This window comes from Octopus sinensis, unplaced genomic scaffold, assembly GCF_006345805.1.
Source record: "Octopus sinensis unplaced genomic scaffold, ASM634580v1 Contig09277, whole genome shotgun sequence".
NCBI lineage: Eukaryota > Metazoa > Mollusca > Cephalopoda > Octopoda > Octopodidae > Octopus > Octopus sinensis.
In genome coordinates, this window is record NW_021831752.1 from 309,060 (window position 1) to 323,953 (window position 14,894).

General features: G+C 38.2%; 4 protein-coding genes and 1 pseudogene across 4 annotated transcripts; 2 read left to right on the top strand and 3 right to left on the bottom strand.

The window, feature by feature from the left end:
* The first annotated feature begins 612 nt into the window (after positions 1–612).
* On the top strand, positions 613–1,316 carry LOC118761136 (sodium- and chloride-dependent neutral and basic amino acid transporter B(0+)-like). Its single transcript, XM_036498826.1, has 2 exons — positions 613–640; positions 671–1,316. Exons 1-2 carry the CDS (start codon positions 618–620, stop codon positions 1,227–1,229), a joined length of 582 nt encoding a protein of 193 aa, XP_036354719.1. The 5' UTR covers positions 613–617; the 3' UTR covers positions 1,230–1,316.
* Positions 1,317–3,448: 2,132 nt separating this feature from the next.
* LOC115228075 (peptidyl-prolyl cis-trans isomerase B1-like) lies at positions 3,449–3,980 on the bottom strand. The gene has a single exon (XM_029798747.1). It carries the CDS (start codon positions 3,978–3,980, stop codon positions 3,498–3,500), a length of 483 nt encoding a protein of 160 aa, XP_029654607.1. The 3' UTR covers positions 3,449–3,497.
* Positions 3,981–6,576: 2,596 nt separating this feature from the next.
* LOC115228063 (ornithine aminotransferase, mitochondrial-like) lies at positions 6,577–7,502 on the bottom strand. Its single transcript, XM_036498819.1, has 4 exons — positions 7,424–7,502; positions 7,280–7,393; positions 7,024–7,248; positions 6,577–6,991 (listed from the first exon to the last, which is right to left on the bottom strand). The coding sequence occupies exons 1-4, from the start codon at positions 7,461–7,463 to the stop codon at positions 6,753–6,755; spliced, it is 618 nt and encodes a 205-aa protein (XP_036354712.1). The 5' UTR covers positions 7,464–7,502; the 3' UTR covers positions 6,577–6,752.
* Positions 7,503–8,077: 575 nt separating this feature from the next.
* LOC115228064 (carnitine O-acetyltransferase-like) lies at positions 8,078–9,541 on the bottom strand. Its single transcript, XM_036498825.1, has 4 exons — positions 9,267–9,541; positions 8,985–9,210; positions 8,689–8,899; positions 8,078–8,448 (listed from the first exon to the last, which is right to left on the bottom strand). The coding sequence occupies exons 1-4, from the start codon at positions 9,400–9,402 to the stop codon at positions 8,107–8,109; spliced, it is 915 nt and encodes a 304-aa protein (XP_036354718.1). The 5' UTR covers positions 9,403–9,541; the 3' UTR covers positions 8,078–8,106.
* A 2,869-nt stretch (positions 9,542–12,410) lies between these two features.
* LOC115228065 lies at positions 12,411–14,117 on the top strand (annotated as a pseudogene).
* Positions 14,118–14,894: the final 777 nt, after the last annotated feature.

The following is a 14,894-nucleotide window of genomic DNA, read 5'->3' on the forward strand; positions in this document are numbered from 1 at the left end:
ATAAGAGAAAATGTTTGATTTTTTAATCTAATTATATTACAAAATAGAAAACATTTTTAGTCAATTAGTCGATTAATATTGTGGTTTTCTAAATTTATATATTGAAAAACGAAATAAATTGATAGAATGACAAAAAATAGTGATTTAGTTTGGGCTAGAAAACTTGAATTTGTACTAACATTGCTATCATTCGCCGTGGGTTTAGGAAATATTTGGAGGTTTCCTTATTTGTGTTACGTCAACGGAGGAGGTAAAGTCGAGCCATGATTTTTGTTAGGGGCATTTCTTTTGCCGTATTTCTTAAGTTTGGCATTAATTGGAATACCAGTTTTCTTTGTCGAAATAGCACTGGGTCAATTTTCAGGACTTGACAACGTTAAATGCTGGAACATTTCTCCAATTTTTCGAGGTAAACTATAAAATAATAAAATACAGGGATTGGCTACAGTTCTATTCTGATAACATTTAGTTTTGGCTGTTACTACAACGTAATTATTTCTATTTGTCTCCAATATTTGTATCATTCCTGGAAAAGTACATTACCCTGGACACTCAATAATGCAAGCTGGAATTTAAATTGTAGTATATTATTATAAATCACCAAAGGTACACCGGGGATGGAAGCAGAACAGTTTTTTGAGTAATTTTTGATCTGGTAATTTAAATACAGGAGGAAAATATTGGGCAAGAGCGACGGATTTGGAATATATGGACATATTATGAACAACATGGTGATTGGATATTTTATTGCCTGGGTTCTTGTTTTTTGTTGTCTGTCCTTTTCTATCAAAACTCTAGGAAAGGTAAATCATGCACACATATTGCAGACTTCTTATATTACAGGACTATTTCCATATGTCATGATTACAATTCTGGTGATTCGGTCTGCTCTATTGCCTGGATCAAAAAACGGGATAAGTTTTTATTTAAAACCAGACATAAAAAGAATTTCCGACGCAAATGTACAAATTCTAAATTCAATTCAGGTTTGGAAGGATGCTGCATCTCAAATATTTTATTCACTTTCAATCGCTATTGGAGGAATAATCTGTTTGTCGAGTCACAATCAATTTAAAAATAATGCCATTTTCGACTCAATCATCGTGCCAGTTATGAATTGTGCGACATCATTTTATGTGGGGTTCGCGGTTTTTGGCATAACCGGATACCTTGCTCATTCATCAGGAAAAACAGTCCCAGAAGTAGTACAAAACGGTAATAGCGTTTGACTATTTTTAAGGGTTTGGTTTGGTTTTTGTAGCTTATCCAACTGGTCTTGCTAAACTTCCAGTAGCCCAATTATGGTCAACTCTTTTCTTTTTAATGATGATTCTTCTTGGAGTTGGGTCAATGGTAAAAACTTTTTGATAACATAATCAGGGGACCATAACAGAAGGACTGTTGTATCCTCTAGAAAACATGTTGCCGTATTCCAGTCGAAAAGCTAGCCTTTTATTCAGGATGTTTGTTTGCTCGATAAGTTTTTTATTTGGACTTCCTATGTGTTTTCAAGTTTCCGTTTTGTTTTATTACTCAAAGGGGGGTACTTATCTATTGGATATTCTGGATTCTGGACTTTCAATGTCTTTTTTCTGGGTTGGAATTTTTGAATTGATAGCGGTTATTTATTTTTATGGTTTTCCAGCTGTTTCATTTTATAGGATTTGAAAAATTCAAATACGACATTCAGTTTATGACCAATAAAAAACTAAATATTTATTGGTTTGCCACTCTAAATATAATCTCGCCAATTGCTCTTTGCGTTTCTAGTTTTTTAAATTGCCTTTAGGTAATTGTGTTTTCTGGATTCAAACATTTTGAATATTCTTCCGCAGCAACAACAACTAGTCCAAAAGTTTTGAATATTGTTGTTTTTTCATTTCCACTTGTTATGATTGCTTGTTATGCGATTGGCTATGTAATTATCAACCGCTACGTATTTTTATATATTTTTATTTAGAAAACAATTCAAAAACATCATTGGCTTCCAAAAGAGGGTTACCGTGAAGATTATAAAAATAGTCTGGTTTAATTTTAACAAAAATAATATTAAAAAATAAAAATTTGTGTTACTATTTTTCAAATGTAATTCTTAACTCGGTTAAAGACCCGACCGCTGAATTCTAAACACTTTGTGTTCTTTTTTTTTTTTAAATTGATATTTTATTAAATTAAAGACCAAATAAAGTTTTAATTAATTAGTATGACCCTAGGATAGCGTGTGAATTTCCGCGGACAATTGCACACGAAATCCTCTGGAAGAGCCACGACGTCTCCCGGGGATCACCTGTTTTTTTGGAGATTAGACCACCAAATCTTCGAATGAACGAGAAACTCTCTGTTCCAAAGACTCCAGAAGTCTCCACAGCGATCGGCTGGAAAAGATATCTGTCTGCCAGGAAAGAGTATTTCTTTTTCTTCAACTCTTCAGAACGTTTTGCAGCAGAGCCAGGAAAGGATGCCGAACTTCCGAATGAAGAAGGTCCAAACGTGTCAGGGCAGGTAAAATCCCAAACAAGTGATTTCCCTCTCGTGTACGGGTAGATGGTTACGCCGTCTGGGCGTTTGCCATCCCCTCTATCGAGACCAGCTGGTTCGAGTTGAGAGTGGAATCCGGCAGCGTCCATGGCCCTTTTGATGATGTCATTGGCGGCGGAATGTCGGGGAAAACGGCCGGCACTACGAGTGCAAGAAAGTGGGTGCCTTCCCAATGGACCAATCCTCTTTCCACATTTGCAGGGGTGTAGGGTGCACATCGGTAAGCCGAGACGTAGACATAGGCCGATCCTAATGGTATCGTCGTCCAGTTTACAGCCGGTAGACGCAATAGGACAAGCGCTTATCCAGGAGCCAGAATTGGGTTGTGCACCCGATCTGAGACATATGATCCGTTCTTGGTCCATGCACAGTTCGATAACTCTGTAAGTCTCCCCGCACCAGATTTCGTCCCAATGTCTCTGTGAAGATTCCACTTCGGGGAGTCTCAGACCATGACTGCTCCATGACTCGAGGCCGTTTTGCATCCACCGACACGGGGTACATTCATTTAAAGACTTGAGAATGACGCCGATGAGGGACCACAAAATGATCGTGAGGCCAAATAGGCTGGAAGAGCCAAGTCGGAAGGTGAACGGAGACCGATACCTCCCATACGAATAGGTAGGGAAGCTTTGTGTTCTTAAAGTATGACTATGCAACTATCACAATACGATGATGACAGCGCTCTTTACTCATTGAACTATAGCCACACAAAAATTCGTAATATTTCTTTCCAAATGTGTTCCACAAACAGTACCCTAAACAGCTTTTTAGAATTGAAATAAAGTGCTTTTTCCTGTCTGAAAAAATACACAAGTATCAAAAGTAGGTCATTTAACATAAATTAATAACAATCGATCGACTATCAACTAAATATTGACGATTAAAAATAAATGAAACAATAAAAACGAAAATTCGAATAAAAAGAACAACCCAAAAAGTAAAAGGAAGTTAACAAACTAAAGATTTCCGCAATCAGAAACGATTACGTCAGCCAGAGGTTTATCGGACCTATCAGTTTGAGTCCCTTCGATTTTTCTGACAACGTCCATTCCGCTAGTAACTTCTCCAAAAACAACGTGTTTTCCGTTCAAATGGGGAGTATTCACTGTTGTAATGAAAAATTGTGATCCATTGGTGTTGCGGCCGGCATTGGCCATGGACAAGAGAAATGGTTTGTCGTGTTTTAAATCGAAATTCTCATCATTGAACTTCTCACCGTAGATCGAACGACCACCTGTTCCGTTGTGATTTGTGTAGTCGCCGCCTTGAATCATAAAGCTCTTGATGACCCGGTGAAATTTGGAATTCTTGTACATCTTGGTTTCGCAAAGCTGTTGGAAATTTTTGGCAGTCCTCGGTACAACTTTGTCGTAGAGAAGAAACTCAATTCTACCGAGACTACTGCCAGATTGAGTAATATCAAAAAACACGCGACTCATTAAGAACAAATAGAACAATGTCACGTTATTGGAAAATTGATTAATTTTTTGGTAAACCATTCTAAAACAAATTATTCTTTAACAAAAAATAATATAGAATATTATTTTACAATAGTCTAGTATGCTAGGGGCTAACAATGGAATCTTGTTTAAATACCGTTTAATAACGGAAATTGAGTTACCGTCTAAAATTTTGCTAATGTTTTCACTGTAGTCATAAAACAGATCATTGTTCTCTTTTAGGATGAGACAATCGGAACGGCCTTTGGATATTCTGAAACTAAAAACTTTCGTTTTGAGGTAACTTTTATCAGCACAGCAAATGCTCTTCCAGAAAGTATTTACACCTGAAGTTTTTTATCAACTGTGCGGACTCCGATCACCTTGTTTGTCATTGAGAATGGCTCTCAGCCAAAGCTGCAACAGACTCGAACGACAAGCATTTGGACCACAATGGCGATTATTAAACCCACTGTTTGGTAAAATCAAAGACAAACGTGAGTTCAGTTTTAAAAATCGTCGCGGAGATGGTACCAAAAAAACTTTAAAATGATGAATAGAGGCCATCGACGAATCGAAGCTGAGGGAACGTTAATCTTATAATATTTGGATTCTCAGTAAACTTGCAATTTCAGACGGCATAATTTATAAATCTAAAAACAAATAAAAAATAGCATTCAAAATCAACTTGGCTGACTCTATTCTTTACTGGGTGGATCAGAAGATCTACACTGAGTGCAAATGATCTTGAAATCAATTCAGTCTTTCTTAAAACGAACTCAAATGACGGAAATATTCGTTCAACTTATGCAGAACTTGTTCGATTCTTTCAGTTCCTTGGAATTCAACGGCCAATAACAGCTGTTTCTTAAATATATCATCCGCCTAACGTTATTAATCTTTTTCTATTTCCTTCTATTATAAAACATGCCTGCCTTTGTGAAAATAAGCTTAGTTTGATGTAAAAAAACATCTGCATATTTAAAAAGTAAATCATTCAATTTTATTTTTACGAGTTTGAATTTCTAATATGTCGAGAGCCGAGAATGAAACCGATCCCAGACCAAAACCATGGCAGCTGTCATCAATGTTAATTCTTTTCAAAAATAAGATAATCAAATATTTTTCAAAGAAAGCATTAACTAATTATTTTTGAATCTCTTTTTAAGAAGTTTAGAATCCATCTTCCTCACTATCTTTAACATTGACAAAATTGTTGGAAAATTTTGCAACAATAGTGACAGCATCTTCGTAAGGAAACTCAAACCTTTGCAGACGTAGTGAAAGATTAGTTACATAGTTCTTTTGAATACGAACCTTTTAAGTAATTATAAATTGGATACTTTTTCTCCAATGTTTAATTCATAAAAAAATTCTTCTAATTTGTAGGCCATTTCTCTTCCAGTTTTGTTCAGTATTTTTTTGGTGAATGCATATTTTGAATTTATGTCTAGTACAGACATTAAACAAGAAAAATGATCATTTTGATTCTTAAATCTACAATAATAACTAATAAAATTTAAAACTTTTAAGATCAATCAAATCGACTTGAAACCTTTCTATAGGTAAATCAGCGACAATATGGCTTGAATCATCATACTGTGGCACAGCAAACTTGCATATATTGCAATCACTGTGACTTAACGAATGATGTTTTGCTTGATTAGAAAATATCTTCTTCTGCAAAGTGCATCCAGAGCATTGTGTCCCAATGGTTTGTTTCCTAGATTTCTTGAGCAATGATTTTCATTTAAAACGAGCTTGTGAAGTCGATTAGTATTTTGCAGATATAGCTTTCCGTCAATAAGAATGAAATTTTCTGTTTTCTTTTTTAGTCGAAATTTTTCATCTTTCGAAATATCCACGTCTTGCCTTTCAAGGACAAATTTCAGTAGATTGTACTCGGCATCATCTTTAACAAACATCTCCATTTGGGATAATAGGCTAACATAATTATTCTAACGTGGATTATTGAAAAGAAATTTTTGATTAGAGAATAATTAGTGTTAATTAAAGAGATTCGACTGTTTCTCGAATGATCATTGTAGCATCCAATAATTCATCCTCAGTGATAGTTAAAGCTGGAGCAAATCGTATTCTGTCATGGTGAGTTGATTTAGTTAATAGGCCATTACAACTCGTCAGCACTGTATTCTATACGTTAGGGTCGATAAATCTACCTTTTTTAATCACAATTCCGTTAAAAAGACCTTTCCCTCTAACATCCTGAACGTATTTTGAGTCAATTTTATTCATTTCTCGTCTGAAAATCTGTCCAAGATATTCAGATTTCTCAGCCAATTTTTCTTCCTCAATAACCTAATTAAATGCTATTTCTAAACTGACCTTCAACGCCTCCATTGCGACCCGAGATGCGAGTGGGTTGCCTCCATAAGTCGATCCGTGAGTTCCCGGATTCATTGTCAGCATCACTTCATCGTCGGCCAACACACAGGAAACCTACAAATCACATTTTATAAAAACAGGCAAAAGTCCACCAGAGAGTGCCTTCCCTAGAATAACCATATCTGGTCGCACATTCTCATGGTCAATACAAAGACGCCTAATTCGGTTTAAAACGTCAAAAGAACTTTCCAGTTCTTGCTAAGCCAGTTTGGACCTCGTCTGCTATAAACAGAACATTGTTTCGTTTGGTTATTTCCCTGACTCCTTTGAGATACCCCTCCTGAGGAACCACAATTCCGGCCTCCCCCTGAATTGGCTCCACCATAAAGGCGCAGACGTTTTTGTCTTGGCATGCTTTCTGCCATTTTAAGAATAAAAGACCTCGAGACTCTCCAAATCATCGTAAGGGATCATCAAAACTCCCGGAAGGTAAGGACCGTAGTCTTCATAGCACGAAGGGTCACTCGATGAGGAAACAGCCGACATGGTCCGTCCCCAAAAATTGTTTTGAGCGTATATAATTTTCGCTTCATTTTGAGGAATTTTTTTGACTTTGTAACCCCATTTTTTGGCCAATTTGCAAGCAGTCTCACCGCCTTCTACGCCTGCACAGTTTTGTCACTTTTAGAGTTAATACCCGAGTTCATCGGCAGAACTTTGTCATATCCGAATAGATTTGTAATATATTTAGCATATTGTATAAACACGTCATTATGGAACGCACGTGAGGACAATGTGAGTTTGCTGGCTTGGTCTACCAATGCTGCCACAATCCGAGGATGGCAGTGCCCTTGATTCATCGAGCTATAGCCACACAGAAAATCGTAATATTTCTTCCCAAAAGTGTCCCATACATAGCATCCTAAATAGCATTTTTGACTAAAATAAAATGCCTTCTCCTCGCTGAATAACAACCGGTTGTGGAACATAATTGTGGGCACTGTATTTAAAGGCAGTTTCTATCGCCGTGGTGTCTTCCTTATACGGAAGGCCCTTCATGATAGAAGCTGCTGTAATAAACGTCACAATTATTATACAGGAACTTAATCTTCGAAATAGGGGAATATTTTTCAACATTTTACTGACTTGATATCGTAATCCAGGTTAATAAGCGTAATGGGTTGCCGATAATCGGAAATTCGATAAATATTTAATCATTAAGCATAATTTAAGAAATATTTTTATTTTTAGGTCATAAAAAATAATTTAATCTAAAAAATAAACTTTGTCGAAATGAAATCTGAACTGTAAAAATACAAAAATTATATTTTAATGAGATTTCTGGTTATTAAAATGATTAATTATTGTGGTAATGTCGGTTGGGTGTGGCTGATGACGAGTCATAATTTTTATCAAGTTAAAATTTTTTAAATGTCTAACAACCCCTAAACTTTAATAAAATTTTGATAATTGTCTTAAGAGACGTCATTTGGGATGAAAGTGGATAAAATAAATTGGACATTACATAGGCCAGCTTTAACACGTTTCATAAATTGCCAAAAATTATTAATTTTTGGCTTTCTGGGTGTGCCATATTTTATAAAAAGATGTCTGCTCGATTATCTAAAAGCTGATATGATTGCACAGGACACTCTCCAGGTAAAGACTTACTATGTAAAATAAACTCACATTAAATATGGTCATTTCTACATTAAATATACCAGAATAAAGATGGAATGTAACAGAAGGAATAAAATCAAGTAAAAGAATAGAGGAAATGTCAATCGGCACTCCCAAGGAGGGAATACTGATAAGACAGTGCCTCACTTAGTCCAGAACACATGGCATCGACATCAGTGATCTCAGATAACAAAAACGTGGTGATGGAGAATAAAATAAACTCGTCTTGAGGATTATAGCAAATCCCGTATCCATTCTGACAGGCAGGACCAAACACGAGAACACCCTCTCCTGAAATGGGGACTTGACTGGTAGATATTCTGAAACGAAAATAGTCCCCAAATGCCTCATTCTCAAAAAATGAAGGCAAAGTGACCCCGTTTTCCATCCCAATCCATTTGAGAGCGCTTAAATGTCTGTCTGTCCCCTTTCCGGAAACAGCCTACCTCAATAAGAAAGACCAACCATAAGTGTGGCCTTGGAATGTGCGTTTATTGCAGTCTTTAGTTTTTCTCGATTCAAAGACCTCAATGTCCCTGCATTATCGACATCCTGAACAAAGGAACAGACTGCGTCAGTGCATCCTCGAATATTGTCAGTCCTCCCTTTCCTGAATTTCCGAGTGGCCCCCGATTCATAGGTTGCCGTGAAATGCCGGTGGAGCCTGTTTGATCACGGAAACCAGAAACCGGTAATATGCCAACTGGAATGCCACCTGAATGAACGCATCGGGAGAGATCTTTAAAGATTTGATCAAATTTTTCCCGAATTTGTCAAATTTGAGATATCGACAACCCACGTTGTTTATTTTTCTAAAAATCGTTTTTGAAGTACTTTTGAATGTGCAAAAACGCGGAATCAATATCGTTCTCCATTTCTTCGTCGACGGACCAATTCAACTTTTTTGGATTTGATCCAAATTGGCGGGAATATTCCATCACCCCATCGAGTGGGGATCTAAAAAATGATTAAAAAAACCACGTTTTCGGGTCGTGGATGAATTGAGCCAGTTTAGCCAAGGCCACCCCTTCGGCAGGGGTATGTTCGTAGGTCATTCCGTAGTACCCGTCCTCGAGTTTGTAAACGAGCTGCAGAGTCTTGTCAAACCATCTATTTGCGGTGTGTGTCCCATGTCCGTGCAACATGTGGGCAAGAACTGAGCTTTTAGTACTTTTTGTGTCATTTTCTTTATTATTATTTATATCTATCACATTTATTTTATTAGTAATTTAAATATATTAAATTATTTAAATTATCTACCTGGTGTGTCTATGCACAGAATACATATGCAGTCCAATATAGTACAAATATTCGCTACATTTAAAGAATCTAGAAAAAAATAATCAAATTTCCTAATAAAATACGCTGGTAAAGTTTGGTAAAACATCTGGCCCATTTATCCCGAGTCCAACTAGTGAGAATACCCATTTTAGGCTCAGCAACAGACACATCACAATTATCCAACAAATGCTGTATCTGTGTCTGCAAGACATCCACACTCAACGGCAGACCATCCCCATCATACAAATCAAACCGATAGAACTAGGATAAGTCAATTTAGACAGACCCCGTTTTTATAGGCAATCACAATGTGCTGAGAATTCTTTATGTGGATTTGGTCTTGGTGTGGCAGAGGTACTCGGTAGACTCCAAGGATGTTATAATACTGATGCATACATAGTTTATTCGATCCAACATATTCGGTAGGAAATTTACCCCTATTTATTAATTACCACAAATTAATTATTTATATAATTAAAAGAATATAATAAATAAAATAAATAATAATGATGTGGTGTGGGACACAAAAAATTGACAGTCAGCGTGAATAATTACCAACCTTTCAAGCATTTCCTTGTAGTGAATCACTGCATTGAGAATATGTGCAATAGTCCTAGCGATTTAGTGACATTATAAACTCTGAGTGTGATTTGTCCTCTTTTTTCTGTCCAAGAAAGATCCCAGGACTGGTGGTGATAACAACTGAATCCCTCGTTTTCAAATAACCATATTTTAGCCAAAAATCAGAAATCTTTAATAATTTGGACAAAAAACCCAATTTTCTTTATCTTCACCAAGTTTGATGAGCATATTTTGCATTTCATAAATGTTTTGTCCCTTCATCATGTCTTCAGCGTCTTTATTAGCCTGATTGAAGTGTGCTGTACTGCTGATTCTCTTGACTTCTTCGAGATATGTACTGACAGTGTCATTTAGGTTAGGAATTGGGAGTTTAGGGAGGGTTTGTTTAGTTGAGTATTTCATGGATATGCCTTTCTGTTATGATTAATAGATAATTTACCAAAACATCGGAAAATTTGGCTATAAAATGTGGTCTGCAGCGAATTGAAAACATTATGCGTAAACCCACCCCACCTAACTGGTTATCCTATATTTATTTTACTTGTCTTTTTATTATTCGAATATGTCTCTTTATTCGAATTTAGACAAGTAATAGAAACTCGTCCAAAGAGTTTTTAATAACATTCATTTATTAAGGTCAGATTGCCTTCTCTTTGTAGTTTAACTTTTTATCTTTATAGTCACCCAGTGCTATCTCTTTTTAGTCTAGTTGAGTAATCCACATCATTAGAGTGGCAGTCTATTCGGAAATTCATTTACTAGTTCAATCTGCAACAAGTTTACAAAAAAGACGAATATTATATTTTATTGACAACTGCATTATAATTGCATTACAACAATGAATTAATAGACCGATATTAATTCGAAGGCGTAGTTTACTCTTCTGGAAGATTAACTTGGGGATAAAACATCGAAGGACCACAAACTAGTTAATCTGTATGTTCTTATGGATGGTTCAAAGTATTGACGATAAATGTTCGCCAATCCGGATAAACTTTTCAGCACGTTTGTAGTCTGTTCACATTTCCGAGAAAGAGAAAGAAAGTGTGTAGAAAGTGTGGAGAGAAAGAGAGATGCATGTCCAGAGTCACTCCTAGGACTGGCTACTTGTGTTAAAAGGCATGCCCACATTGTTCACTGTCGTTCTTTCCAATCTTTTATTAGATGTAAAAAAGACGTAGCGTTCACAACGAGCTGGTTATCAGTTAAACAAACGCTAAGCCGATCCAGATTAGCTTGGAGCTTTTCAGAGCCTTCTGGATGTCTCGGTCCCGTGAAGTCAATACGAGTCATCGGGATAAAATAAAGAGGGATACTCCATTAGGCAAAAGACGGAGACTTTACCCCCTTTCGTCCACTTAGGAATCTTAGAACACAATCCTTGGATTTTTATCACAAAAAAGAAATTCTTTTAATTATATAATAATTAGTGAATAATTAAGAGAATATAATTAGAGCGCTTTCAAGTCAGTCTTGTGGAATATCAAAATGAGCAATGAAGGGAATAATGAGGGTAATTTATATAATAAAAAATTATAGAAAACAACATCCACAGCCCACGAAACTCAGTGCCTCTCAGTCCAACCAACTCACCACGCTACAGTAATCACAAAAAACTACTTTAACAGTATCAAACAATCCAGTATTCGAGTCCCCACTGTACTACGGGACTCCCAGCCCAGGAATGTCGATATCCGCCGGGACTGGCCTCACCCCTGTCAAACTGAGGTCAGACATTGCCAACTCCCGGAGACTGAGACAACTTGCCCAGCCAGTTCACAATTTATAATCCAATCAAGCTTTCTCACACAAATCAAACCGAGGAAGAACAACAAGTGGTCATTTGGGGTACCGATGTGGCTATCGACAACTGTAAATTGGCATTCCGACAGTTCATTGAACATTTTATAACATCACGTGTCAACGAGGATGAGGCCATGGAATATCTGGACTTGAATCTGCCGTTTTATCCCCAAAAACTGGACGAAGTACTCATCCCCATAAACTTAGATCAATCTAACCAAAAATCCATTTTTAAACGTCTCCTGCGAGCACATTAAAACGTACGACACACATCTTTATGAAAGACTGGTTTTGTACCCTCAGGAGGTATGTCAGACAGTTCAAATTAGGTGATCCCCACATTCGATATGGCCGTAAATGAGTTCTTCTTCCAAAGATATCCCCAGGCGTGTTTGCAGCACCACATCCAAGTGCGTCCTTACGATGTTTCTGTGATCACTTCAATGAGATGTCTGAACCCGGAGGACATTGACAGACTGATTACTGTCAAAGGAATGGTCATCCGAACATCGGGCATTATTCCCGAGTTGAGGGAGGCCTTGTTTGAGTGTTATGTGTGCAAACAACATGAGACAGTGGAGATTGATAACGGAAGGATTGTGGAACCCTCAGTGTGCAGTAATTGTGGAAAGAGGAGGACATTTGCCATGGTCCACAACAGGTCACAATTCACGGATAAACAAATTATCAAAATTCAGGAGGCGCCTGGTTTGGGTGGTGGAGTTATGTGCAGAGGATATGCCCGATGGACAGACTCCGCAGACCATTTTGACCTACGCTCACGGAGAGTTGGTGGAGACTGTCCAGCCTGGAGACCGTGTGGCTCTTACGGGGATATATCGGGCATATCCCATCAGGATTGTGTCAAGGACGAGGAATATTTCTTCTATTTTCAGAACCTATGTTGATGCCCTCACTTTCCAGAGGTCAAATGCCAATAAAATAAGAGAAAATGTGGAAAGGTGGTTAATTAGTTGTTATTTGAAGTTTGAATTCTCTCAACCTGACTGATGCGAGGATTGAGGAGATTCGAGGACTGGCCAACAAGCTGGGGTCAGTGGACCGTCTCTACACTGAACTGAGCAATGCAATATGTGAGTATTCCTGACTCAATTCCAGCCCCCAGTATATACGAGCAGTTGGATATAAAGAAGGGAATCCTTCTGCAGTTATTTGGGGGAAGTTCCAAGGATTTTTCAAGTGTGGGGCGTGGACGGTTTAGGTAGGGAAGTGTGTAATATGTGAAGGAGTGAAGTGAATATTCTCCTGTGTGGTGACCCGGGGACCAGCAAGTCCCAGCATTTGCAATATGTGTATAAATTGATTCCCCGAAGTCAGTACACGTCGGGGAAGGGGTCCAGTGCTGTTGGTTTGACTGCCTTCGTTACTAAAGACCCGGAGACTCGGCAGACTGTGCTACAAACGTGATTGGCTGATTGATTGGTTAGTGGTGCCCTTGTGATGTGCGATAACGGGCTGTGCTGCATTGACGAGTTTGATAAAATGTCAGACTCCACCAAAAATATTCTGCATGAAGTAATGGAGCAACAAACTCTGTCGATTGCCAAGGCAGGAATAATATGTTCGCTTAATGCACGGACTTCAATACTGGCGGCGGCTAATCCAGTCGAATCTCGATGGAATACCAAAAAAACAATAATCGACAATTTGATGTTACCACATACTCTTCTGTCGAGGTAGTCGATTGGGGGATTTGGTAGGTTTGATTTGATATTTTTGTTCCTCGACCAGCAGGACGAGACCTACGACCGTCGTCTGGCAGTGCACGTCATTTCATTGTACCATCAAAAGTTTGAAGGGTCGCGTTGTGGGACATCATCAATAGTATTGTTGACTAATAAACAGGATTCGTCACTGTTGCGTGATTATATTGCATATGCCAAGACGACGGTGTGTCCTCGACTGGGGGAGGAGGTCCAGCAGGTGTTGGTGGATGAATACGTGGATATGCGGAGGATTGGGAGTGGGAGGGGGCAAATCACGGCATATCCCAGACAGTTGGAGTCCCTCATCCGTCTTTCTGAGGCACATGCCAAAATGAGGTTATCGGAGACGGTCGAATTGATGGACGTGGAGGAGGCACGGAGACTGATTAGGGAGGCACTAAAACAAGTGGCTGTCGACCCGATGACTGGATTCATCGACATGTCCATAATATCAGCAGGGACGAGTCTTCAGACAAAGCGAAAGAGACAGGAGGTGAAGGATTTGTTTATGGACTTTGTGAAAGGCTCAAAGAAGCCCCCACATTTTACGTATTCCACGCCTAAAGTGTTGACTGAATTCAGAGAGACGTGCAATATTGTACTTGTTTTAATATCAATTTAGACTATTTCTCGACAATTGTTTCATGAGGCTCTCCAGGAGTTGTTTGACGAATCAAAAATTTCGTTGTTTACTGAGAAAGTTGTACGACTTAATTGACTTTTCTACTTAATTATATGGTTGATTTTTTGATTTATTAATTTTTGTTTTTTAATAAATTTTTGAATTTATATTTCTTGTGGTTGTTTACATTGGATGAGAAGGGCGTCTAAACAACTAGAAGAAGGCCAGTTGTCTGACTGTGAGAATGCTGTATTTCACTTACTAGTCGACTATCCCGATGGATTGGACGCAGATCTAATGGGAAACGAGCAAGACAGGACATGGCTGGCAAACCTAACTGAAATCGAGCGCGAACAGGAGCTGTTTAAAAGGGCAGAAAGACGTGAAATGGACCAAATGAGGTCTGAACTGCAAAAATCCCTCCGCGAAGGAAAAACCGAAAAAACCCATCGTTATTTCCCGCCAAATCCAGAAATTGCCGCAGCCATGAAAAAGTTACAAAATGAGCGCCAAAACAAAACAAAATGTAACCCATTCCTCCCATTTCAGCCCATTCCACCACCCTCAAGATCGAGGAGGTGTATTCCTCAGACGAAAGCGAGTTCTTCTCCAAAGACAACTTCGAGGACATGAGCGAGGGAGGCAGTCCAGACGACACAGCCTTCTCCACTGCCTCACTGAAGCAGCTCAATGCAGCCAGAGTGTCTCGTTCATGTTTTGAAAAGTTATATTTGGTCTAAACTGTCAGATGGATACACTATGTCCACTTCCGGAAGTTGGTTGTGGGTTGTTTTGTCCGTATAAATGGCGGGAATGAAGATGGGTTGCCAGTCTATAAAGTGGGGACCCTCTCTAATGTAGATTGCCCGGATT

What these genes read in the sequence shown, in the direction of transcription:
- LOC118761136 (XM_036498826.1), top strand. Translation starts at nt 618, where the DNA reads ATGGAAGCAGAACAGTTTTTTGA. An exon ending in GAAGCAGAACAGTTTTTTGA is followed by an intron (nt 641 to 670) that starts GTAATTTTTGAT and finishes ATTTAAATACAG; the next exon opens with GAGGAAAATATTGGGCAAGA.
- LOC115228075 (XM_029798747.1), bottom strand. Translation starts at nt 3,980, where the DNA reads ATGAGTCGCGTGTTTTTTGATATTACTCAATCTGGCAGTAGTCTCGGT.
- LOC115228063 (XM_036498819.1), bottom strand. Translation starts at nt 7,463, where the DNA reads ATGTTGAAAAATATTCCCCTATTTCGAAGATTAAGTTCCT. An exon ending in ATTTCGAAGATTAAGTTCCT is followed by an intron (nt 7,394 to 7,423) that starts GTATAATAATTG and finishes TTATTACAGCAG; the next exon opens with CTTCTATCATGAAGGGCCTT. An exon ending in TGTTATTCAGCGAGGAGAAG is followed by an intron (nt 7,249 to 7,279) that starts GCATTTTATTTT and finishes AATGCTATTTAG; the next exon opens with GATGCTATGTATGGGACACT.
- LOC115228064 (XM_036498825.1), bottom strand. Translation starts at nt 9,402, where the DNA reads ATGGGCCAGATGTTTTACCAAACTTTACCAGCGTATTTTATTAGGAAA. An exon ending in ATCCACGACCCGAAAACGTG is followed by an intron (nt 8,900 to 8,984) that starts GTTTTTTTAATC and finishes AAAAAGTTGAAT; the next exon opens with TGGTCCGTCGACGAAGAAAT. An exon ending in TGGCATATTACCGGTTTCTG is followed by an intron (nt 8,449 to 8,688) that starts GTTTCCGTGATC and finishes TTATTGAGGTAG; the next exon opens with GCTGTTTCCGGAAAGGGGAC.